Source organism: Salvelinus alpinus, chromosome 30 (genome assembly GCF_045679555.1).
Source record: "Salvelinus alpinus chromosome 30, SLU_Salpinus.1, whole genome shotgun sequence".
NCBI classification, from domain to species: domain Eukaryota; kingdom Metazoa; phylum Chordata; class Actinopteri; order Salmoniformes; family Salmonidae; genus Salvelinus; species Salvelinus alpinus.
This window is the reverse complement of record NC_092115.1, coordinates 914,243-941,019: the sequence shown is the minus strand read 5'-3', so window position 1 is coordinate 941,019 and position 26,777 is coordinate 914,243. Positions and strand designations below refer to the sequence as shown.

The 26,777-nt window shown below is 45.2% G+C and overlaps 1 protein-coding gene across 1 annotated transcript in view; it reads left to right on the top strand.

Annotated features, from left to right (window-relative positions):
• Positions 1-6,912: 6,912 nt before the first annotated feature.
• Positions 6,913-26,777, top strand: part of LOC139560625 (myomesin-1-like) — a gene marked incomplete in the record, with an annotated part of 96,594 nt that continues 76,729 nt past the window's right edge. The window contains 9 exon segments of the mRNA XM_071377561.1: positions 6,913-7,079; positions 8,975-9,164; positions 14,035-14,178; positions 16,887-17,085; positions 17,787-17,944; positions 21,598-21,690; positions 23,705-23,793; positions 23,905-23,952; positions 25,756-25,917. Coding sequence (XP_071233662.1) covers positions 9,019-9,164; positions 14,035-14,178; positions 16,887-17,085; positions 17,787-17,944; positions 21,598-21,690; positions 23,705-23,793; positions 23,905-23,952; positions 25,756-25,917 — 1,039 coding nt within the window.

Sequence of the window (26,777 nt, the reverse complement as noted above, 5' to 3'; positions counted from 1 at the left end):
CTGCTGTAGGGGCACAGATCCATATTTAGCCTATTTGTAATGGGCTATTTGCATACTGCAGCTCTGATTGGTTATGCCCCACCGGTCTGTGTAGAATAGGGTTTAATAATGTGACAATGCAATAGAATCCTACTCCAATGCGTTGTGCCTACAACAACATCTCTTGCACAGTTCCATCTGTTTCGGTATGTTGCTTTGAAAGTGGATGATATTAAGTGGACAGTGTTAACAGGGGAAACTCTAGAACAGTGATGGTGTTAACAGGGGAAACTCTAGAACAGTGATGGTGTTAACAGGGGAAACTCTAGAACAGTGATGGTGTTAACAGGGGAAACTCTAGAACAGTGATGGTGTTAACAGGGGAAACTCTAGAACAGTGATGGTGTTAACAGGGGAAACTCTAGAACAGTGAGGGTGTTAACAGGGGAAACTCTAGAACAGTGATGGTGTTAACAGGGGAAACTCTAGAACAGTGATGGTGTTAACAGGGGAAACTCTAGAACAGTGATGGTGTTAACAGGGAAAACTCTAGAACAGTGATGGTGTTAACAGGGGAAACTCTAGAACAGTGAGGGTGTTAACAGGGGAAACTCTAGAACAGTGATGGTGTTAACAGGGGAAACTCTAGAACAGTGATGGTGTTAACAGGGAAAACTCTAGAACAGTGATGGTGTTAACAGGGAAAACTCTAGAACAGTGATGGTGTTAACAGGGGAAACTCTAGAACAGTGAGGGTGTTAACAGGGGAAACTCTAGAACAGTGATGGTGTTAACAGGGGAAACTCTAGAACAGTGATGGTGTTAACAGGGGAAACTCTAGAACAGTGATGGTGTTAACAGGGGAAACTCTAGAACAGTGATGGTGTTAACAGGGGAAACTCTAGAACAGTGATGGTGTTAACAGGGAAAACTCTAGAACAGTGATGGTGTTAACAGGGAAAACTCTAGAACAGTGATGGTGTTAACAGGGAAAACTCTAGAACAGTGATGGTGTTAACAGGGAAAACTCTAGAACAGTGATGGTGTTAACAGGGGAAACTCTAGAACAGTGATGGTGTTAACAGGGAAAACTCTAGAACAGTGATGGTGTTAACAGGGGAAACTCTAGAACAGTGATGGTGTTAACAGGGGAAACTCTAGAACAGTGAGGGTGTTAACAGGGGAAACTCTAGAACAGTGAGGGTGTTAACAGGGAAAACTCTAGAACAGTGAGGGTGTTAACAGGGGAAACTCTAGAACAGTGATGGTGTTAACAGGGAAAACAATAGAACAGTGATGGTGTTAACAGGGGAAACTCTAGAACAGTGATGGTGTTAACAGGGGAAACTCTAGAACAGTGATGGTGTTAACAGGGGAAACTCTAGAACAGTGATGGTGTTAACAGGGAAAACTCTAGAACAGTGATGGTGTTAACAGGGAAAACTCTAGAACAGTGATGGTGTTAACAAGGAAAACTCTAGAACAGTGATGGTGTTAACAGGGAAAACTCTAGAACAGTGATGGTGTTAACAGGGGAAACTCTAGAACAGTGACGGTGTTAACAGGGGAAACTCTAGAACAGTGACGGTGTTAACAGGGAAAACTCTAGAACAGTGAAGGTGTTAACAGGGAAAACTCTAGAACAGTGATGGTGTTAACAGGGGAAACTCTAGAACAGTGACGGTGTTAACAGGGGAAACTCTAGAACAGTGACGGTGTTAACAGGGGAAACTCTAGAACAGTGATGGTGTTAACAGGGGAAACTCTAGAACAGTGATGGTGTTAACAGGGGAAACTCTAGAACAGTGATGGTGTTAACAGGGAAAACTCTAGAACAGTGATGGTGTTAACAGGGGAAACTCTAGAACAGTGATGGTGTTAACAGGGGAAACTCCAGAACAGTGATGGTGTTAACAGGGGAAACTCCAGAACAGTGATGGTGTTAACAGGGGAAACTCTAGAACAGTGATGGTGTTAACAGGGGAAACTCTAGAACAGTGATGGTGTTAACAGGGGAAACTCTAGAACAGTGATGGTGTTAACAGGGGAAACTCTCGAACAGTGATGGTGTTAACAGGGAAAACTCTAGAACAGTGATGGTGTTAACAGGGAAAACTCTAGAACAGTGACGGTGTTAACAGGGGAAACTCTAGAACAGTGACGGTGTTAACAGGGGAAACTCTAGAACAGTGACGGTGTTAACAGGGGAAACTCTAGAACAGTGATGGTGTTAACAGGGAAAACTCTAGAACAGTGATGGTGTTAACAGGGGAAACTCTAGAACAGTGATGGTGTTAACAGGGGAAACTCTAGAACAGTGACAGTGTTAACAGGGGAAACTCTAGAACAGTGATGGTGTTAACAGGGGAAACTCTAGAACAGTGATGGTGTTAACAGGGAAAACAATAGAACAGTGATGGTGTTAACAGGGAAAACTCTAGAACAGTGATGGTGTTAACAGGGAAAACTCTAGAACAGTGATGGTGTTAACAGGGGAAACTCTAGAACAGTGATGGTGTTAACAGGGAAAACTCTAGAACAGTGATGGTGTTAACAGGGAAAACTCTAGAACAGTGATGGTGTTAACAGGGAAAACTCTAGAACAGTGATGGTGTTAACAGGGAAAACTCTAGAACAGTGATGGTGTTAACAGGGGAAACTCTAGAACAGTGATGGTGTTAACAGGGAAAACTCTAGAACAGTGATGGTGTTAACAGGGAAAACTCTAGAACAGTGATGGTGTTAACAGGGGAAACTCTAGAACAGTGATGGTGTTAACAGGGAAAACTCTAGAACAGTGATGGTGTTAACAGGGAAAACTCTAGAACAGTGATGGTGTTAACAGGGAAAACTCTAGAACAGTGATGGTGTTAACAGGGAAAACTCTAGAACAGTGATGGTGTTAACAGGGGAAACTCTAGAACAGTGATGGTGTTAACAGGGGAAACTCTAGAACAGTGATGGTGTTAACAGGGAAAACTCTAGAACAGTGATGGTGTTAACAGGGAAAACTCTAGAACAGTGATGGTGTTAACAGGGGAAACTCTAGAACAGTGATGGTGTTAACAGGGGAAACTCTAGAACAGTGATGGTGTTAACAGGGGAAACTCTAGAACAGTGATGGTGTTAACAGGGGAAACTCTAGAACAGTGATGGTGTTAACAGGGGAAACTCTAGAACAGTGATGGTGTTAACAGGGGAAACTCTAGAACAGTGATGGTGTTAACAGGGAAAACTCTAGAACAGTGATGGTGTTAACAGGGAAAACTCTAGAACAGTGATGGTGTTAACAGGGGAAACTCTAGAACAGTGAGGGTGTTAACAGGGGAAACTCTAGAACAGTGATGGTGTTAACAGGGAAAACTCTAGAACAGTGAGGGTGTTAACAGGGGAAACTCTAGAACAGTGAGGGTGTTAACAGGGAAAACTCTAGAACAGTGAGGGTGCTAACAGGGGAAACTCTAGAACAGTGATGGTGTTAACAGGGAAAACTCTAGAACAGTGATGGTGTTAACAGGGGAAACTCTAGAACAGTGAGGGTGTTAACAGGGGAAACTCTAGAACAGTGAGGGTGTTAACAGGGGAAACTCTAGAACAGTGAGGGTGTTAACAGGGAAAACTCTAGAACAGTGAGGGTGCTAACAGGGGAAACTCTAGAACAGTGATGGTGTTAACAGGGAAAACAATAGAACAGTGATGGTGTTAACAGGGGAAACTCTAGAACAGTGATGGTGTTAACAGGGGAAACTCTAGAACAGTGATGGTGTTAACAGGGAAAACTCTAGAACAGTGATGGTGTTAACAGGGAAAACTCTAGAACAGTGATGGTGTTAACAGGGAAAACTCTAGAACAGTGATGGTGTTAACAGGGAAAACTCTAGAACAGTGATGGTGTTAACAGGGAAAACTCTAGAACAGTGATGGTGTTAACAGGGGAAACTCTAGAACAGTGAGGGTGCTAACAGGGGAAACTCTAGAACAGTGATGGTGTTAACAGGGAAAACAATAGAACAGTGATGGTGTTAACAGGGGAAACTCTAGAACAGTGATGGTGTTAACAGGGGAAACTCTAGAACAGTGATGGTGTTAACAGGGGAAACTCTAGAACAGTGATGGTGTTAACAGGGAAAACTCTAGAACAGTGATGGTGTTAACAGGGAAAACTCTAGAACAATGATGGTGTTAACAGGGAAAACTCTAGAACAGTGATGGTGTTAACAGGGAAAACTCTAGAACAGTGATGGTGTTAACAGGGAAAACTCTAGAACAGTGATGGTGTTAACAGGGAAAACTCTAGAACAGTGATGGTGTTAACAGGGAAAACTCTAGAACAGTGATGGTGTTAACAGGGAAAACTCTAGAACAGTGATGGTGTTAACAGGGAAAACTCTAGAACAGTGATGGTGTTAACAGGGAAAACTCTAGAACAGTGATGGTGTTAACAGGGAAAACTCTAGAACAGTGATGGTGTTAACAGGGAAAACTCTAGAACAGTGATGGTGTTAACAGGGAAAACTCTAGAACAGTGATGGTGTTAACAGGGAAAACTCTAGAACAGTGATGGTGTTAACAGGGAAAACTCTAGAACAGTGATGGTGTTAACAGGGAAAACTCTAGAACAGTGATGGTGTTAACAGGGCAAACTCTAGAACAGTGATCACCAACCTCTTCTCAGTCAAGATACAAGCCCAGATCTACCGCTGAGACTTTTTTTAACATGTCTTAATTAAAAGACGTGAGCCTATGCAACATTAACCAATTACAAACAGTTCTGTAGCAATGAGGTTTGTGCAGTAGGCCCAATAGATTATCACCACATACTGGCTTTGCTTGAATTGTCCTGCCAATGCATTGTTGTTTGGGCCATTTAAAAAATATATATTTCAAAATTTGAGGTAGATTATATGATCATACCGGTAATAGATACGTTGTTGTATTACTTGAGGCACAGCTGAGTGAGCATACATTTAAATAAAACAGTATGCTTTGTATCTTTGGGAGAGAGCAGCAGACTGAGGGTCCGCCTCTCAACATCCCTCTGCTCTGTCACTGACCTAGAGGGTCCGCCTCTCAACATCCCTCTGCTCTGCCACTGACCTAGAGGGTCCACCTCTCAACATCCCTCTGCTCTGCCACTGACCTAGAGGGTCCGCCTCTCAACATCCCTCTGCTCTGCCACTGACCTAGAGGGTCCGCCTCTCAACATCCCTCTGCTCTGCCACTGACCTAGAGGGTCCGCCTCTCAACATCCCTCTGCTCTGCCACTGACCTAGAGGGTCCGCCTCTCAACATCCCTCTGCTCTGCCACTGACCTAGAGGGTCCGCCTCTCAACATCCCTCTGCTCTGCCACTGACCTAGAGGGTCCGCCTCTCAACATCCCTCTGCTCTGCCACTGACCTAGAGGGTCCGCCTCTCAACATCCCTCTGCTCTGTCACTGACCTAAAAGGGACACCGTCTTCCAGTTTATTGGTAAACTCGAGTCGCACCCCATTATTTCTGCCTCATGCACAAATTCATGTTGTTACTCCTATGAACAGAGAAAGTGAAATATTCCTCGATATTAAAGAAAGACCCAAGCCGCTAATAATAACAACGCAAGCCTATAGATACACTTTCCTACTCATTCATTACTGCTGCAGTGCTTGTTGTAGCGCTGAGTGGAAATAAGTAGAACACGCATTGTATGGCTTATAAAAGTGTTGAGTACAAAGTGTTGACAGTGGGGTGTAGGGTATAAGGTGTAGGGAACAGCCCAGAGCTGAGTAACAACTTAAACATGAAGTCAGTTATAACAACAGCAGCTCTTTGATTTATTCGTTGACAGTCTCTCTCTAATCATGGTTTTATACGTTTTGAAATCTCACAGTATACATTTAGCTGTCGCTTTGTTTAACGCCTGCTACATTACTGCAGATACAGTAATCTGAGCCATTCGAATGGCCAGCGGTAGATTTATCGTGCACTTGATTTGCTCTCTGGGCTTGCCGATAAGGCACATTTTGTACCTTGAGACAAATGAAATGGTTTAAAATGGCAACAAATCGGGTGCACCTACCGACAACAGCCGAGACAAATGAAATAAAAATAGGAACACAAGGCTTTATCATTTGGGTTTTTTACAAAAATGTTTGGCAATCGACTAGGAATGCCTTTCGCAATTGACCGGTTGGTGACCGGTTGTTTACCGGTTGGTGACCACTGAAAAATCAATAGCAAGGCTATGCTCACTGAGTCTGTACATAGTCAAAGCTTTCCTCTCAAGAGAAGACAGGCTATGTGCACACCGCCCACAAAATAAGGTGGAAACTGAGCTGCACTTCCTAACCTCCTGCCCAATGTATGACCATATTAGAGACACATATTTCCCTCAGATTACACAGATCCACAAAGAATTAGAAAACAACCCCAATATCTACTGGGTGAAATATCACAGTGTGACATCACAGCAGCAAGATGTGTGACATGTTGCCACAAGAAAAGGGTAACCAATGAAGAACAAACACCATTTTAAATACAACCCATTTTTATGTTTATTTAAGTTCCTTTTTGTACTTTAACTATTAGCCTTGCTATTGAGACAGGCCGCCGTAGGCAGACCTGCCTACCTCGGCCTTTCTCAATAGCAAGGCTATGCTCACTGAGTCTGTACATAGTCAAAGCTTTCCTTAAGTTTGGGTCGGTCACAGTGGTCAGGTATTCTGCCACTGTGTACTCTCTGTTTAGGGCCAAATAGAATTATAGTTTGCTCCGTTTTTTTGTTAATTCTTTCTAATGTATCAAGTAAATATCTTTTGGTTTTCTCATGATTTGGTTGGGTCTAATTGTGTTACTGTCTCTCTCCCTCCCCCTCTCTCCCTCCCCCTCTCTCCCTCTCTCTGCTATATTTACCGTGCCTCCTGATGGGGGTCCCTTAAAAGGTCCTGACGGTGTCTTCAGCATTCTGCCGAGTGGCAGCATTATTTTCGTTCTGTGGCCGCTGCTTGTCCTGTCCCCTCCACTCCCATTGCTGTTCTGCCTGGTTTAGGACTTGCTTTGGATACTTTTGGAGTTGCACCCCCTGTCCTGTTGGTTTCAACGATTGAAAGATTTTCAGTTTTGGTGAGTAGGAAATGTTTTAAATTCATATGCTTTTGTATAATGAAATTAAACTCCAATCTATATTTTGTATATATTGTCTAATGGATAATAGTAGGCCTATATCTAGGCTATTGAGGACTATATTTATTACCATAGGCCTGAATGTATATAATTTATTATTAAGTTACATTAATGTCACCTTCACTAATACTTGGTAGTCCTGGTATTGTTTCATTTGATGAATGTAGCTAACATCACAATTCTGAGGAAACTAACTAACTCCTAATGTATTCATGTGTTTTTATTGACTAACTCTCATAATGGTACTAAGACTGAGTTCCTATTTTTTTATTGACTAACTCTCATAATGGTACTAAGACTGAGTTCATATTTGCAGTTGAATAGTGCATGGATAGCTAATTTTAGAATAAGGGCCCAGAGGCCTACCTTAAGTCATGTTACATAACATCTTTAGACACCGTAAAGAGATTCTCTGGTACTTCTTAGCCAGTAGTTCTGAAAGTAGCACTCACAAGCCAAAAGTGGTTTATGAAAATAGCCCTTTTACGTCACATATGTGTACCACGTCATTACTCTCTCTCTCTGCTGTGTCCACTGAGCTTTTGGGCCCGCCCTGCAACCTCATTGGATAACGCTGGGCAGGCCTCTTGCTAGGTGACACTCAAATGCGAGGGGCTGAAGCTCATTGGCTAGAACTCAAATTGCTAGGGGGCTGGCCCACGTTGGGGGAAATGTAGGGGAAATGGCGCCGGCACAGCTTCAAGAACACAGTTGCTTTCTAACTAGGGATTTGGTGGCTAATTGAGGCAAGACAGTAATTCTGGTCGAAGATGATGCATGTATGAAATACACATAGTGGGAGGTTTAAAAAATACTTTCTTGGTTGCCAAAGTACCGGAGCATGTCTTTAAGACATGTAAACTATAGGCTAATGGGAAGTATAGCGTTCTTTACATTGTTACATGCTTTGATAGATGCCCATTCATTTCATCAGCTAGCAGTGTGTGGAGGTGTAGTGTACATGCTAGTGATTGCACCCTGTCAGACAGACCTCTCCCAGTATTTGTGTAATATCTCTAATGATCTGATCATGGGTTGGTTGTCTACTACAGCAGATGGGGTCTATGTAGTTACCCAATGCTCTTTTGTTTTGTTTGTCAACAATCAAATGAACAAATGTATTAAATAAAATGCTATAGGAGCACCTGACCCAGTTTCCCATAGGAGCACATGACCCAGTTTCCCATAGGAGCACATGACCCAGTTTCCCATAGGCTTACTACCAGAGCATCAGTCTACCCATATCCATCCCCACCCTGGGTAGGCCTTTCCATACCCTTACCCACCCTGGGTAGGCCTTTCCATACCCTTACCCACCCTGGGTAGGCCTTTCCATACCCGTACCCACCCTGGGTAGGCCTTTCCATACCCGTACCCACCCTGGGTAGGCATATCCCGCCCATGACACCTGATGGGGCTCACCCTTTCCAGTGTCAGTCTGGCTCAACATCTACTCTGGAATAGCACTTTAGTCTATCTCAGTTTCCAGACTGAAGACTGAAGTGATTGTTAGGTTGGAGTAGGAGAAGAAGTCATTCAAGACACAATTTAGCCTACTAGTAAAGATGAAATTAATTGTGAACTTCGCTATTCCAATCAGATTCTTTTAATAACAGCTTTGTCATTTTAATACGTTTTCAACTAATGTAGAACTGTTATATTTAGTTGTCTAATAATAATAATATCAATTAAAACCATTTAATCATAAATTGACATAGTTAACTGCAAGCTTGAACTAAACCAACTATAACATAACCCCATCATAACCATAATCAGATTGTTTTACAGACTTATTTACACTGAGTAGATACAAATCCTGTTCTGATTCAACTTAGCGTGTGGCGGGGAGCCTGGAGTCTGAACTTATCAGCCAGTCAGGATGTCTGCATCGTTCCATGTGAAACAGCACCATCACCACAGTGACAAGAAGCAGCAGCATGAGAGCATCAGCCATCACAGCTCTCGCTCCTCTTTTAGTCAGCTGTCATATGCTGCCCACAAGAGAATCCAGCACAGCACCATAGGGTAAGAACAGGAGGACGAGGAGGAGGACTGTGCCATCTCTCTACTGCTCCTCTCCTCTGCTGTTTGATCATTTCTAATCCATCCGCGTGATTAACTCCTGGCTGTAACAGTCTTGGTGTGGTGAAGTGACTGTTGGTCTAGTGCGACTAATGATGACTGTAGTAGTTCGTGTGTTGAGGGGTTTGATTACTACGTTGTGTTGACATAGGTACGTGACTGACTGCTGACGTGTATGTCTGGAGTAAATATGCTCATAATCCTTATGTCTGTTGACGCACCCTTGCCTCAATCTAAGTAATATAATAATAATCTATCAGCTAGAGATATCTGGGTATGTTGGCCTTCTGTATCTGCGGTGGAAGATGGCCAAGCTACAGCGGTGTTTGTTACACCATGAGACATGAGAACATCGGTTTGACCTATGGAGTGACCGCTCTATGGAAAGGGAAGAGTCTCATGAACACTGTGGTGCTCTCTGTTCTGCTCTACGACCACCACACGTGACACAGGACTCATCTGAAAGTAACACGTACAAACACATTGAAGTATGGAGGTAGGTTTGTGCCAACAAAAATAAGGGTTTAAATATGTGTAAAAAAAATAGACTCTTCAAAACCTTATTCCCTGTGATGTATTTTTTTAGTGTCTTTTTTGCCATTTATGAATGTCTTATTAAATGTGTTTCTCTGGACTAAATAAAACATGTTAATACCAAAAGGGATCCAAACATTCCAAGTCAAATAGCGACATGATCCATGGCATGGCCATCTTACAATAATTCCAGATGCTAGTTTAGTAACCTGTGGTACAATATCACACGGTTCTGTAGACACATGGTCAGGAGGCTTTTGTTCTTCAGACTGAAGGCTTCATGTTGGAGACATGCTGAAAATTCCATGTTGATGACATGCTGAAGATTCCATGTTGGAGACATGCTGAAGATTCCATGTTGATGACATGCTGAAGATTCCATGTTGGAGACATGCTGAAGATTCCATGTTGAAGACATGCTGAAGATTCCATGTTGGAGACATGCTGAAGATTCCATGTTGAAGATATGCTGAAGATTCCATGTTGGAGACATGCTGAAGATTCCATGTTGGAGACATGCTGTAGGCTGTAGGTTCTATGTTGGAGACATGCTGTAGGCTGAAGGCTCTATGTTGGAGACATGCTGTAGGCTGAAGGCTCTATGTTGGAGACATGCTGTAGGCTGAAGGCTCTATGTTGGAGACATGCTGTAGGCTGTAGGTTCTATGTTGGAGACATGCTGTAGGCTGAAGGCTCTATGTTGGAGACATGCTGAAGGCTGAAGGCTCTATGTTGGAGACATGCTGTAGGCTGAAGGCTCTATGTTGGAGACTTGCTGTAGTCCTGAAGGCTCTATGTTGGAGACATGCTGTAGGCTGAAGGTTCTATGTTGGAGACATGCTGAAGGCTCTATGTTGGAGACATGCTGTAGGCTGAAGGCTCTATGTTGGAGACATGCTGTAGGCTGAAGGTTCCATGTTGGAGACATGCTGAAGGCTGAAGGCTCTATGTTGGAGACATGCTGTAGGCTGAAGGCTCTATGTTGGAGACATGCTGAAGGCTGAAGGTTCTATGTTGGAGACATGCTGTAGGTTCCATGTTGGAGACATGATGTAGGCTGAAGGTTCTATGTTAGAGACATGCTGTAGGTTCCATGTTGGAGACATGCTGTAGGCTGAAGGCTCTATGTTGGAGACATGCTGTAGGCTGAAGGCTCTATGTTGGAGACATGCTGTAGTCCTGAAGGCTCTATGTTGGAGACATGCTGTAGACTGTAGGCTCCATGTTGGAGACATGCTGTAGGCTCCATGTTGGAGACATGCTGTAGGCTGAAGGCTCCATGTTGGAGACATGCTGAAGGCTGAAGGTTATATGTTGGAGACATGCTGTAGGCTGAAGGCTCCATGTTGGAGACATGCTGTAGACTGAGGGACCCTGCTGAATGCTTTTCTTCCTGCTGAGTAAATATGATCTCTTGCAGGCTGGGAGCCAGAGATATTCATGGAGAGAGCTGAGCTACATGTGTCTGCTTGAGCGGAAAACGACACAAGGACTGTACTATTAGGACATTATTTATTACTGTTAATAATGACAGTGTTGTTGGCTGGCCTGTACAGGAACAGTTTAATAATAATATGCCTTGGTCGAATGCTCACTGAACAGACCTGTATCTTTAGTCTTGGGATTCTATACGTTAGCTTGTAGCCATGTATTTGATGTGCCGTTAGAGTCTTAATCATAATTTTAATGGTCTATTTATCTGTAGTTCCTCCAGCTAAATGATCAGTGTGAATCTGTAGTTCCTCCAGCTGAATGATCAGTGTGAATCTGTAGTTCCTCCAGCTGAATGATCAGTGTGAATCTGTAGTTCCTCCAGCTAAATGATCAGTGTGAATCTGTAGTTCCTCCAGCTAAATGATCAGTGTGAATCTGTAGTTCCTCCAGCTAAATGATCAGTGTGAATCTGTAGTTCCTCCAGCTGAATGATCAGTGTGAATCTGTAGTTCCTCCAGCTGAATGATCAGTGTGAATCTGTAGTTCCTCCAGCTGAATGATCAGTGTGAATCTGTAGTTCCTCCAGCTGAATGATCAGTGTGAATCTGTAGTTCCTCCAGCTGAATGATCAGTGTGAATCTGTAGTTCCTCCAGCTAAATGATCAGTGGGAATCTGTAGTTCCTCCAGCTAAATGATCAGTGTGAATCTGTAGTTCCTCCAGCTGAATGATCAGTGTGAATCTGTAGTTCCTCCAGCTAAATGATCAGTGTGAATCTGTAGTTCCTCCAGCTGAATGATCAGTGTGAATCTGTAGTTCCTCCAGCTAAATGATCAGTGTGAATCTGTAGTTCCTCCAGCTAAATGATCAGTGTGAATCTGTAGTTCCTCCAGCTAAATGATCAGTGGGAATCTGTAGTTCCTCCAGCTAAATGATCAGTGTGAATCTGTAGTTCCTCCAGCTAAATGATCTGTGTGAATCTGTAGTTCCTCCAGCTAAATGATAATTGGTAATTCTGGTAATTCTGTGTTGTCTGGTGTATCTGTGGTGTCTGGTATATCTGTGGTGTCTGGTGTATATATGGTGTCTGGTGTATCTGTGGTGTCTGGTGTATCTGTGGTGTCTGGTATATCTGTGGTGTCTGGTGTATCTGTGGTGTCTGGTGTATCTGTGGTGTCTGGTGTATCTGTGGTGTCTGGTGTATCTGTGGTATCTGGTGTATCTGTGGTGTCTGGTGTATCTGTGGTGTCTGGTATATCTGTGGTGTCTGGTATATCTGTGGTGTCTGGTGTATATATGGTGTCTGGTGTATATATGGTGTCTGGTGTATCTGTGGTGTCTGGTGTATCTGTGGTGTCTGGTGTATCTGTGGTATCTGGTGTATCTGTGGTGTCTGGTCTATCTGTGCTTTATCTGTGGAGTCTGGTATATCTGTGCTTTATCTGTGGTGTGTTTGTGGTTTCTGGTGTATCTGTGGTGTCTGGTGTATCTGTGGTGTCTGGTGTATCTGTTGGGTCTGGTGTATCTATGTTGTCTGGTGTATCTGTGGTGTCTGGTGTATCTGTTGGGTCTGGTGTATCTATGTTGTCTGGTGTATCTATGTTGTCTGGTGTATCTGTGGTGTCTGGTGTATCTATGTTGTCTGGTGTATATATGGTTTCTGGTGTATCTGTGGTGTCTGGTGTATCTGTTGTTTCTGGTGTATCTGTGGTGTCTGGTGTATCTGTGGTGTCTGGTGTATCTGTGGTTTCTGGTCTATCTGTGGTTTCTGGTGTATCTGTGGTTTCTGGTGTATCTGTGGTGTCTGGTGTATCTGTGGTGTCTGGTGTATCTGTGGTGTCTGGTGTATCTGTGGTATCTGGTGTATCTGTGGTGTCTGGTCTATCTGTGCTTTATCTGTGGAGTCTGGTATATCTGTGCTTTATCTGTGGTGTGTTTGTGGTTTCTGGTGTATCTTTGGTGTCTGGTGTATCTGTGGTGTCTGGTGTATCTGTTGGGTCTGGTGTATCTATGTTGTCTGGTGTATCTGTGGTGTCTGGTGTATCTGTTGGGTCTGGTGTATCTATGTTGTCTGGTGTATCTATGTTGTCTGGTGTATCTGTGGTGTCTGGTGTATCTATGTTGTCTGGTGTATCTGTGGTGTCTGGTGTATCTGTGGTGTCTGGTGTATCTATGTTGTCTGGTGTATATATGGTTTCTGGTGTATCTGTGGTGTCTGGTGTATCTGTGGTTTCTGGTGTATCTGTGGTGTCTGGTGTATCTGTGGTGTCTGGTGTATCTGTGGTTTCTGGTCTATCTGTGGTTTCTGGTGTATCTGTGGTTTCTGGTGTATCTGTGGTGTCTGGTGTATCTGTTGGGTCTGGTTTATCTGTGGTTTCTAATGTGTCTGTGGTATCTGGTGTATCTTGATCTATTTTGTCTGTTGTTTGCGTGTTGTTATTGTGTCTGTAATGTGTGCCAGGATCATGTCAGTTATTTCTGCTGTTCCTTGGTCTAGGTTCCACTATCAGTATATCTTCAGATATCTATTTGTTTAGTGACACTGATAACTTTCCATTCTCACATCTTTCTCAGTCCTAACTGTTACTGTAAAGGTAAATCCAGGTATCTGTTGCTATGACACAACTACTGTTGCTATGACACAACTACTCGGTGTTAAAGAATTGTAAAGCTCAGCCTCTCTCTCTCTCGATCTCGATCTCGATCTCGATCTCGATCTCTCTCTCTCTCTCTCTCTCTCTCTCTCTCTCTCTCTCTCTCTCTCTCTCTCTCTCTCTCTCTCTCTCTCTCTCTCTCTCTCTCTCTCTCTCTCTCTCTCTCTCTCTCACCTTCTCTCCCCTTGTCAGAGTGCAGCAGAGTTTTGTCGAATCAGAGAAGAGGTCGGAGTTCATACCTAGCCAGCTGCTGCCGCCGAGAGTCAAGAAGTACCTGGCCATGGACCCTGACACCAACGATGTCATTGGATACATAGTTCCTGTCTTCAGGACCAGGTGGGAGACTGGGATATACAGTGGGGCAAAAAAGTATTTAGTCAGCCACCAATTGTTCAAGTTCTCCCACTTAAAAAGACGAGAGAGGCCTGTCATTTCCATCATAGGTACACTTCAACTATGACAGACAAAATGAGAGAAGAAAATCCAGAAAAATCACATTGTAGGATTTTTAATTAATTTATTTGCAAATTATGGTGGAAAATAAGTATTTGGTCAATAACAAAAGTGTATCTCAATACTTTGTTATATACCCTTTGTTGGCAATGACAGAGGTCAAACGTTTTCTGTAAGTCTTCACAAGGTTTTCACACACTGTTGCTGGTATTTTGGCCCATTCCTCCATGCAGATCTCCTGTAGAGCAGTGATGTTTTGGGGCTGTTGCTGGGCAACACGGACTTTCAACTCCCTCCAAAGATTTTCTATGGGGTTGAGATCTGGAGACTGGCTAGGCCACTCCAGGATCTTGAAATGCTTCTTACGAAGCCACTCCTTCGTTGCCCGGGCGGTGTGTTTGGGATCATTGTCATGCTGAAAGACCCAGCCACGTTTCATCTTCAATGCCCTTGCTGATGGAAGGAGGTTTTCACTCAAAATCTCATGATACATGGCCCAATTCATTCTTTCCTTTACACGGATCAGTCGTCCTGGTCCCTTTGCAGAAAAACAGCCCCAAAGCATGATGTTTCCACCCCCATGCTTCACAGTAGGTATGGTGTTCTTTGGATGCAACTCAGCATTCTTTGTCCTCCAAACACGACGAGTTGAGTTTTTACCAAAAAGTTCTATTTTGGTTTCATCTGACATTCTCCCAATCTTCTTCTGGATCATCCAAATGCTCTCTAGCAAACTTCAGACGGGCCTGGACATGTACTGGCTTAAGCAGGGGGACACGTCTGGCACTACAGGATTTGAGTCCCTGGCGGCGTAGTGTGTTACTGATGGTAAGCTTTGTTACTTTGGTCCCAGCTCTCTGCAGGTCATTCACTAGGTCCCCCCGTGTGGTTCTGGGATTTTTGCTCACCGTTCTTGTGATCATTTTGACCCCACGGGGTGAGATCTTGCATGGAGCCCCAGATCGAGGCAGATTATCAGTGGTCTTGTATGTCTTCCATTTCCTAATAATTGCTCCCACAGTTGATTTCTTCAAACCAAGCTGCTTACCTATTGCAGATTCAGTCTTCCCAGCCTGGTGCAGGTCTACAATTTGGTTTCTGGTGTCCTTTGACAGCTCTTTGGAGTTTCGAGTGTGACTGTTTGAGGTTGTGGACAGGTGTCTTTTATACTGATAACAAGTTCAAACAGGTGCCATTAATACAGGTAACGAGTGGAGGACAGAGGAGCCTCTTAAAGAACAGGTCTGTGAGAGCCAGAAATCTTGCTTGTTTGTAGGTGACCAAATACTTATTTTCCACCATAATTTGAAAATAAATTCATTAAAAATCCTACAATGTGATTTTCTGGATTTTTTTTTCTCATTTTGTCTGTCATAGTTGAAAATTACAGGCCTCTCTCATCTTTTTAAGTGGGAGAACTTGAACAATTGGTGGCTGACTAAATACCTTTTTGCCCCACTGTAACATGTTTCAGATAGACATTTACACTGAATGATACAATATGTGCCTGTTGTTAAGCCATGAGTTTGGGGATAAAAAAATAAATACATGTTTAACCTTTATTTAACTAGGGGATGTTCAAGTTTAGTTTATCACTTGTTTTCTTTGTGCAAATAAATTAAACAACAATACAGATAAAAACTAATAAATAAACGGTGTGCAGGTGTAGTTGGAAGCACAAAAACTATAAAATACATTCGGTAAGTACAAAAATAAAAAAGGTTTGTTAAAACACAACAAAACCCAATAATAATAAATGTAAAAATTAACTGATAAGCATTCACAAAAAAATGATAAACAGTATAAGTTTTGTTTAAATGTGTGTGTGTGGATGTGAGTGTGTCAAAGTTAGGCTATATGGAGGAGATTACTGAGTAGTTTGGTTCATCAGGCTGACCTCCAGTCTTCATGGAGGAGATTACTGAGTAGTTTGGTTCATCAGGCTGACCTCCAGTCTTCATGGAGGAGATTACTGAGTAGTTTGGTTCATCAGGCTGACCTCCAGTCTTCATGGAGGAGATTACTGAGTAGTTTGGTTCATTAGGCTGATCCCCAGTCTTCATGGAGGAGATTACTGAGTAGTTTGGTTCATCAGGCTGACCTCCAGTCTTCATGGAGGAGATTACTGAGTAGTTTGGTTCATCAGGCTGACCTCCAGTCTTCATGGAGGAGATTACTGAGTAGTTTGGTTCATCAGGCTGACAGCAGTGTAAAAACAAAGGGGGGGTCAATGTAAATAGTCCGGGTGGCCATTTGATTAACTGTTCAGCAGAGTTATGGCTTGGGGGTTGAAGCTGTTCAGGAGCCTTTTGGGCTTTCCTCTGACACCGCCTGGTATATAGGTCCAGGAGGTTCTTGACCTTGACTTCTGTGTCATGCTAAGTTTCCATCTTTACGTCCTCAATTCCATCGATTTAAAATGTTAATGCGCCTCAATTTGTTTTTAAGGTAGACTCCTTTGGAAGAGTGCTTGTCAAATGTTGTTGGGAAAATTGCAAAATCCTCAGGTTTTGAATGCGGTCTGACTGTTGACTGTGTCTGTTGTTGTAGCTATGAGTTTCAACAGTGTCTGTTGTCTGTTTTGTCCGTAGCCATGAGTTTGCCCGGGGCCTAGTGGAGGTCCAGGAAGAAGTGAAGGAGGAGGGGGTGGGGCATGTTGCTATGAGGAACCTGTTCTCCCTGGAGACCAGCTCCATGGAGACCAGCTCCATGGAGACGATTACCGTGGAGAAGAAGAGCAGGAAGAGGCACATTAGAGAGTCAGCTGACCGCCTGGAGTTCAGCAAGAAGGTCAGTACTATTGATTGACTGGAGCTCAGCAAGAAGGTCAGTACTATCGATTGACTGGAGCTCAGCAAGAAGGTCAGTACTATTGATTGATCGATTGACTGGAGCTCAGCAAGAAGGTCAGTACTATTGATTGATCGATTGACTGGAGCTCAGCAAGAAGGTCAGTACTATTGATTGATCGATTGACTGGAGCTCAGCAAGAAGGTCAGTACTATTGATTGATCGATTGACTGGAGCTGCAGAAGAATGTCATCCTGGACACCACATTACTTGTGGTCTTTTTTCAGTCTTAGAGGAGTTAACCCTTTCCTCTCCATATCTCAGCTATCTGTCCCCTGTAGGTTGAGGAGAGAGCAGCATTTTAATCCCTTCCTGCCCCCCTGTAGGTTGAGGAGAGAGCAGCATTTTAACCACTTCCTGTCCCCCTGTAGGTTGAGGAGAGAGCAGCATTTTAACCACTTCCTGTCCCCCTGTAGGTTGAGGAGAGAGCAGCATTTTAACCACTTCCTGCCCCCCTGTAGGTTGAGGAGAGAGCAGCATTTTAACCACTTCCTGTCCCCCTGTAGGTTGAGGAGAGAGCAGCATTTTAACCACTTCCTGTCCCCCTGTAGGTTGAGGAGAGAGCAGCATTTTAACCACTTCCTGTCCCCCTGTAGGTTGAGGAGAGAGCAGCATTTTAACCACTTCCTGTCCCCCTGTAGGTTGAGGAGAGGGCAGAGTTCCGTAAGAAGCAGAACAGTGACAACCTGACCCATCCTCCTGAGTTCATAGTTCGTCCCCGAGGACAGACTGTCTGGGAGGGCAAGACTGTCAAGCTGCACTGCACCGTGTCTGGATGGCCTAAACCACGTATTGCATGGTGAGACACACACACACACACACGCGCACAGACACCCTCTCCCGCTGAGTTTCATCCCTCTCCCGCTGAGTTTCATCCCTCTCCCGCTGAGTTTCATCCCTCTCCCGCTGAGTTTCATCCCTCTCCCGCTGAGTTTCATCCCTCTCCCGCTGCGTTTCATCCCTCTCCCGCTGCGTTTCATCCCTCTCCCGCTGCGTTTCATCCCTCTCCCGCTGAGTTTCATCCCTCTCCCGCTGAGTTTCATCCCTCTCCCGCTGCGTTTCATCCCTCTCCCGCTGCGTTTCATCCCTCTCCCGCTGCGTTTCATCCCTCTCCCGCTGAGTTTCATCCCTCTCCCGCTGCGTTTCATCCCTCTCCCGCTGCGTTTCATCCCTCTCCCGCTGAGTTTCATCCCTCTCCCGCTGCGTTTCATCCCTCTCCCGCTGAGTTTCATCCCTCTCCCGCTGAGTTTCATCCCTCTCCCGCTGCGTTTCATCCCTCTCCCGCTGCGTTTCATCCCTCTCCCGCTGCGTTTCATTTCTCTCCCGCTGCGTTTCATTTCTCTCCCGCTGCGTTTCATCCCTCTCCCGCTGCGTTTCATTTCTCTCCCGCTGCGTTTCATCCCTCTCCCGCTGCGTTTCATCCCTCTCCCGCTGCGTTTCATTTCTCTCCCGCTGCGTTTCATTTCTCTCCCGCTGCGTTTCATTTCTCTCCCGCTGCGTTTCATTTCTCTCCCGCTGCGTTTCATTTCTCTCCCGTTGCGTTTCATTTCTCTCCCGCTGCGTTTCATTTCTCTCCCGCTGCGTTTCATCCCTCTCCCGCTGCGTTTCATTTCTCTCCCGCTGCGTTTCATTTCTCTCCCGCTGCGTTTCATCCCTCTCCCGTTGCGTTTCATTTCTCTCCCGCTGCGTTTCATTTCTCTCCCGCTGCGTTTCATCCCTCTCCCGCTGCGTTTCATTTCTCTCCCGCTGCGTTTCATTTCTCTCCCGCTGCGTTTCATCCCTCTCCCGCTGCGTTTCATCCCTCTCCCGCTGCGTTTCATCCCTCTCCCGCTGCGTTTCATTTCTCTCCCGCTGCGTTTCATTTCTCTCCCGCTGCGTTTCATCCCTCTCCCGCTGCGTTTCATTTCTCTCCCGCTGCGTTTCATTTCTCTCCCGTTGCGTTTCATTTCTCTCCCGCTGCGTTTCATTTCTCTCCCGCTGCGTTTCATTTCTCTCCCGCTGCGTTTCATCCCTCTCCCGCTGCGTTTCATCCCTCTCCCGCTGCGTTTCATTTCTCTCCCGCTGCGTTTCATCCCTCTCCCGCTGCGTTTCATTTCTCTCCCGCTGCGTTTCATCCCTCTCCCGCTGCGTTTCATTTCTCTCCCGCTGCGTTTCATCCCTCTCCCGTTGCGTTTCATTTCTCTCCCGCTGCGTTTCTTTTCTCTCCCGCTGCGTTTCATCCCTCTCCCGCTGCGTTTCATTTCTCTCCCGCTGCGTTTCATCCCTCTCCCGCTGCGTTTCATCCCTCTCCCGCTGCGTTTCAATTCTCTCCCGCTGCGTTTCATTTCTCTCCCGCTGCGTTTCATTTCTCTCCCGCTGCGTTTCATTTCTCTCCCGCTGCGTTTCATTTCTCTCCCGCTGCGTTTCATCCCTCTCCCGCTGCGTTTCATTTCTCTCCCGCTGCGTTTCATTTCTCTCCCGCTGCGTTTCATCTCTCTCCCGTTGCGTTTCATTTCTCTCCCGCTGCGTTTCATTTCTCTCCCGCTGCGTTTCATCCCTCTCCCGCTGCGTTTCATTTCTCTCCCGCTGCGTTTCATTTCTCTCCCGCTGCGTTTCATCCCTCTCCCGCTGCGTTTCATCCCTCTCCCGCTGCGTTTCATCCCTCTCCCGCTGCGTTTCATTTCTCTCCCGCTGCGTTTCATTTCTCTCCCGCTGCGTTTCATCCCTCTCCCGCTGCGTTTCATTTCTCTCCCGCTGCGTTTCATTTCTCTCCCGTTGCGTTTCATTTCTCTCCCGCTGCGTTTCATTTCTCTCCCGCTGCGTTTCATTTCTCTCCCGCTGCGTTTCATCCCTCTCCCGCTGCGTTTCATCCCTCTCCCGCTGCGTTTCATTTCTCTCCCGCTGCGTTTCATCCCTCTCCCGCTGCGTTTCATCCCTCTCCCGCTGCGTTTCATTTCTCTCCCGCTGCGTTTCATCCCTCTCCCGCTGCGTTTCATTTCTCTCCCGCTGCGTTTCATCCCTCTCCCATTGCGTTTCATTTCTCTCCCGTTGCGTTTCATTTCTCTCCCGCTGAGTTTCATTCCTCTCCCGTTGCGTTTCATTTCTCTCCCGCTGCGTTTCATTTCTCTCCCGCTGCGTTTCATCCCTCTCCTGTTGCGTTTCATTTCTCTCCCGCTGAGTTTCATCCCTCTCCCGCTGCGTTTCATTTCTCTCCCGCTGCGTTTCATCCCTCTCCCGCTGCGTTTCATCCCTCTCCTGCTGCGTTTCATCCCTCTCCCGCTGCGTTTCATCCCTCTCCCGTTGCGTTTCATCCCTCTCCCGCTGCGTTTCATTTCTATCCCGCTGCGTTTCATTTCTCTCCCGCTGCGTTTCATTTCTATCCCGCTGCGTTTCATTTCTCTCCCGCTGCGTTTCATTTCTCTCCCGTTGCCTTTCATCTCTGGCCTTCTAGGCAGAGTTGCAAAGAAAAAGCCATATCTCAAATATAACTGATATCACATTTACATAAGTATTCAGACCCTGTAAATAAGGTATTTCTGTTTATTTATTATACATTTGCAAAAATGTTGTAACCTGTTTTCGCTTAGTCATTATGGGGTTTTGATGAGGAAAAAAGGAATGTAATCCATTTTATAATGAGGCTGTAACGTATCAAAATGAGGAAAAAGGGAAGGGGTCTGAATACTTCCTGAATGCACTGTACACACACACACACACACACACACACACACACACACACACACACACACACACACACACACACACACACACACACACACACACACACACACACACACACACACACACACACACACACACACACACACAGAAAAGATGTACATACAATAAGTGTGAAAACATTAAGAACACCTGCTCTTTCCATGACATAGACTGACCAGGTGAATCCAGGTGAAAGCTGTGATCCCTTATTGATGTAACTTGTTAAATCCACTTCAATCAGTGAAGATGAGGGGCAGGAGACAGGTGGTTAAAGAAAAATGTTTAAGCCTTGAGACTATTGAGACATGGATTGTGTGTGAACGGGCAAGACAGAATATTTAAGTGCCTTTGAACGGGGTATGGTAGTAGGTGCCAGGCACACCGGTTTGTGTCAAGAACTGCAACTCTGCTGGGTTTTTCATGGTCAACAGTTTTACGTGGGTATCAAGAATGGTCCACCACCCAATGGACATCCAGTCTACTTGATACAACTGTGGGAAGCATTGGAGTCAACATAGGCCAGCATCCCTGTGGAACGATTTCAACACCTTGTATAGTCCATGCCCCGACGAATTGAGGCTGTTCTGAGGGCAAAAGGGAGTGCAACTGAATATTATGAAGGTGTTCCTGATGTTTTGTTCACTCAGTGTATAATACTTCAAACAGCTCTCATCAAGAGTCAAGCCTCTCAAGCCCAGAGATCTCCTTTTCTGTTCCTCTGAAAACAATGTCTTCTCTCACTGCCTCCACCAGGTATAAGAACAATGTGGTGATAGATGAGAAGGACCATCCTGACAAGTACACAGCAGAGAGTAACTACAACATGCACTCTCTGGAAATCAAGAGGTAGGTCGCTATAGTAACCCTGACAACACTCTCTGTAGATCAAGAGGTAGGTAGCTGTAGTAGCTATAGTAACCCTGACAACACTCTCTGTAGATCAAGAGATAGGTAGCTGTAGTAGCTATAGTAACCCTGACAACACTCTCTGTAGATCAAGAGGTAGGTAGCTGTAGTAGCTATAGTAACCCTGACAACACTCTCTGTAGATCAAGAGGTAGGTAGCTGTAGTAGCTATAGTAACCCTGACAACACGCTCTGTAGATCAAGAGGTAGGTAGCTGTAGTAGCTATAGTAACCCTGACAACACTCTCTGTAGATCAAGAGGTAGGTAGCTGTAGTAGCTATAGTAACCCTGACAACACTCTCTGTAGATCAAGAGGTAGGTCGCTGTAGTAGCTATAGTAACCCTGACAGCACTCTCTGTAGATCAAGAGGTAGGTAGCTGTAGTAGCTATAGTAACCCTGACAACACTCTCTGTAGATCAAGAGGTAGGTCGCTGTAGTAGCTATAGTAACCCTGACAGCACTCTCTGTAGATCAAGAGGTAGGTAGCTGTAGTAGCTATAGTAACCCTGACAACACTCTCTGTAGATCAAGAGGTAGGTCGCTGTAGTAGCTATAGTAACCCTGACATCACTCTCTGTAGATCAAGAGGTAGGTAGCTGTAGTAGATATAGTAACCCTGACAACACTCTCTGTAGATCAAGAGATAGGTAGCTATAGTAACCCTGACAACACTCTCTATAGATCAAGAGGTAGGTCGCTGTAGTAGCTATAGTAACCCTGACATCACTCTCTGTAGATCAAGAGGTAGGTAGCTGTAGTAGCTATAGTAACCCTGACAACACTCTCTGTAGATCAAGAGGTAGGTAGCTGTAGTAGATATAGTAACCCTGACAACACTCTCTGTAGATCAAGAGGTAGGTAGCTGTAGTAGCTATAGTAACCCTGACAACACTCTCTGTAGATCAAGAGGTAGGTCGCTGTAGTAGCTATAGTAACCCTGACAACACTCTCTGTAGATCAAGAGATAGGTAGCTATAGTAACCCTGACAACACTCTCTATAGATCAAGAGGTAGGTCGCTGTAGTAGCTATAGTAACCCTGACATCACTCTCTGTAGATCAAGAGGTAGGTAGCTGTAGTAGCTATAGTAACCCTGACAACACTCTCTGTAGATCAAGAGGTAGGTAGCTGTAGTAGATATAGTAACCCTGACAACACTCTCTGTAGATCAAGAGGTAGGTAGCTGTAGTAGATATAGTAACCCTGACAACACTCTCTGTAGATCAAGAGGTAGGTAGCTGTAGTAGCTATAGTAACCCTGACAACACTCTCTGTAGATCAAGAGGTAGGTAGCTGTAGTAGATATAGTAACCCTGACAACACTCTCTGTAGATCAAGAGGTAGGTAGCTGTAGTAGCTATAGTAACCCTGACAACACTCTCTGTAGATCAAGAGGTAGGTAGCTGTAGTAGCTATAGTAACCCTGACAACACTCTCTGTAGATCAAGAGGTAGGTAGCTGTAGTAGATATAGTAACCCTGACAACACTCTCTGTAGATCAAGAGGTAGGTAGCTGTAGTAGCTATAGTAACCCTGACAACACTCTCTATAGATCAAGAGGTAGGTAGCTGTAGTAGCTATAGTAACCCTGACAACACTCTCTGTAGATCAAGAGGTAGGTAGCTGTAGTAGATATAGTAACCCTGACAACACTCTCTGTAGATCAAGAGATAGGTAGCTGTAGTAGCTATAGTAACCCTGACAACACTCTCTGTAGATCAAGAGGTAGGTAGCTGTAGTAGCTATAGTAACCCTGACAACACTCTCTGTAGATCAAGAGGTAGGTAGCTGTAGTAGCTATAGTAACCCTGACAACACTCTCTGTAGATCAAGAGGTAGGTAGCTGTAGTAGCTATAGTAACCCTAACCCTATATGGTTGTGTGGTATATCAGACAGGGCTGTGTTGTGGTTGTTGTGGAGGTGTTGTAATGCCTGTGTTCTGCCTTGTAGCTGTGACTTCCTGGACACGGCTCAGTACCGTGTGTCTGCTCTCAACATAAAGGGAGAGAGCTCCTCCGTGGCCACCGTGGTTATCAAGAGTATGTTCTTCTCAAATCATGTTCTTACATCTCTTCTGTACCTCTAGTTTATATTGAGCTCAACTTGCTGAATCAATATGTGTTATTCATATTCATTTACATCTCCACCAGGGTTCCAGGAGGGGGGACAGAAAGTGGGACCTCTTGATGCTAAACCACGTGAGTCTAGTCTGAAATCTGCCTCCTGCCTCTCTCTCTGTATGCTTTAGATGTGTTAACCCTAACCCTAAACCATGTGAATCTGAAATCTGTCTCGGGTCTCTCTCTCTATATGTTGTAAAGGTGTCATGGTATAGTTCAGTAAGACTGTGTCTTAGTTCAGTCTCCTGTCTGTCTCTCTACGCTGTAGAGGTTGTCTTAGTTCTGTCTCCTGTCTGTCTCTCTACGCTGTAGAGGTTGTCTTAGTTCAGTCTCCTGTCTGTCTCTCTACGCTGTAGAGGTTGTCTTAGTTCAGTCTCCTGTCTGTCTCTCTATGCTGTAGAGGTTGTCTTAGTTCTAGTCTCCTGTCTGTCTCTCTATGCTGTAGAGGTTGTCTTAGTTCAGTCTCCTGTCTGTCTCTCTACGCTGTAGAGGTTGTCTTAGTTCTAGTCTCCTGTCTGTCTCTCTACGCTGTAGAGGTTGTCTTAGTTCAGTCTCCTGTCTGTCTCTCTACGCTGTAGAGGTTGTCTTAGTTCTAGTCTCCTGTCTGTCTCTCTATGCTGTAGAGGTTGTCTTAGTTCTAGTCTCCTGTCTGTCTCTCTACGCTGTAGAGGTTGTCTTAGTTCTAGTCTCCTGTCTGTCTCTCTATGCTGTAGAGGTTGTCTTAGTTCTAGTCTCCTGTCTGTCTCTCTACGCTGTAGAGGTTGTCTTAGTTCTAGTCTCCTGTCTGTCTCTCTACGCTGTAGAGGTTGTCTTAGTTCTAGTCTCCTGTCTGTCTCTCTACGCTGTAGAGGTTGTCTTAGTTCAGTCTCCTGTCTGTCTCTCTACGCTGTAGAGGTTGTCTTAGTTCTAGTCTCCTGTCTGTCTCTCTATGCTGTAGAGGTTGTCTTAGTTCTAGTCTCCTGTCTGTCTCTCTACGCTGTAGAGGTTGTCTTAGTTCTAGTCTCCTGTCTGTCTCTCTACGCTGTAGAGGTTGTCTTAGTTCAGTCTCCTGTCTGTCTCTCTACGCTGTAGAGGTTGTCTTAGTTCTAGTCTCCTGTCTGTCTCTCTACGCTGTAGAGGTTGTCTTAGTTCAGTCTCCTGTCTGTCTCTCTACGCTGTAGAGGTTGTCTTAGTTCTAGTCTCCTGTCTGTCTCTCTACGCTGTAGAGGTTGTCTTAGTTCTAGTCTCCTGTCTGTCTCTCTACGCTGTAGAGGTTGTCTTAGTTCTAGTCTCCTGTCTGTCTCTCTACGCTGTAGAGGTTGTCTTAGTTCTAGTCTCCTGTCTGTCTCTCTATGCTGTAGAGGTTGTCTTAGTTCAGTCTCCTGTCTGTCTCTCTACGCTGTAGAGGTTGTCTTAGTTCAGTCTCCTGTCTGTCTCTCTACGCTGTAGAGGTTGTCTTAGTTCTAGTCTCCTGTCTGTCTCTCTACGCTGTAGAGGTTGTCTTAGTTCTAGTCTCCTGTCTGTCTCTCTACGCTGTAGAGGTTGTCTTAGTTCAGTCTCCTGTCTGTCTCTCTACGCTGTAGAGGTTGTCTTAGTTCTAGTCTCCTGTCTGTCTCTCTATGCTGTAGAGGTTGTCTTAGTTCTAGTCTCCTGTCTGTCTCTCTACGCTGTAGAGGTTGTCTTAGTTCAGTCTCCTGTCTGTCTCTCTACGCTGTAGAGGTTGTCTTAGTTCAGTCTCCTGTCTGTCTCTCTACGCTGTAGAGGTTGTCTTAGTTCTGTCTCCTGTCTGTCTCTCTACGCTGTAGAGGTTGTCTTAGTTCAGTCTCCTGTCTGTCTCTCTACGCTGTAGAGGTTGTCTTAGTTCTGTAGAAAACTCTGTTGTCCCTCATCTGTCTCTTTCAGATGGGTTCTGCTCGGAGCACGGCGTGACCTTTGAGGCAGCCATCATAGACTCGTTTGAGGTGGCGTTCGGCCGGGAGGGAGAGACTCTGAGTCTGGGCTGTACCGTCATCGTCTACCCCACCATTAAACGCTACCAGCCTGATGTCCTCTGGTACAGAGATGGTGGGTAACAACACACACACCATTAAACGCTACCAGCCTGATGTCCTCTGGTACAGAGATGGTGGGTAACAACACACACACCATTAAACGCTACCAGCCTGATGTCCTCTGGGACAACCAGCCTGATGTCCTCTGGTACAGAGATGGTGGGTAACAACACACACACCATTAAACGCTACCAGCCTGATGTCCTCTGGTACAGAGATGGTGGGTAACAACACACACACCATTAAACGCTACCAGCCTGATGTCCTCTGGTACAGGGTTGGTGGGTAACAACACACACCATTAAACGCTACCAGCCTGATGTCCTCTGGTACAGAGATGGTGGGTAACAACACACACCATTAAACGCTACCAGCCTGATGTCCTCTGGTACAGAGATGGTGGGTAACAACACACACACCATTAAACGCTACCAGCCTGATGTCCTCTGGTACAGAGATGGTGGGTAACAACACACACACCATTAAACGCTACCAGCCTGATGTCCTCTGGTACAGGGTTGGTGGGTAACAACACACACACCATTAAACGCTACCAGCCTGATGTCCTCTGGTACAGGGTTGGTGGGTAACAACACACACCATTAAACGCTACCAGCCTGATGTCCTCTGGTACAGGGTTGGTGGGTAACAACACACACCATTAAACGCTACCAGCCTGATGTCCTCTGGTACAGGGTTGGTGGGTAACAACACACACACCATTAAACGCTACCAGCCTGATGTCCTCTGGTACAGAGATGGTGGGTAACAACACACACACCATTAAACGCTACCAGCCTAATGTCCTCTGGTACAGGGTTGGTGGGTAACAACACACACCATTAAACGGTACCAGCCTGATGTCCTCTGGTA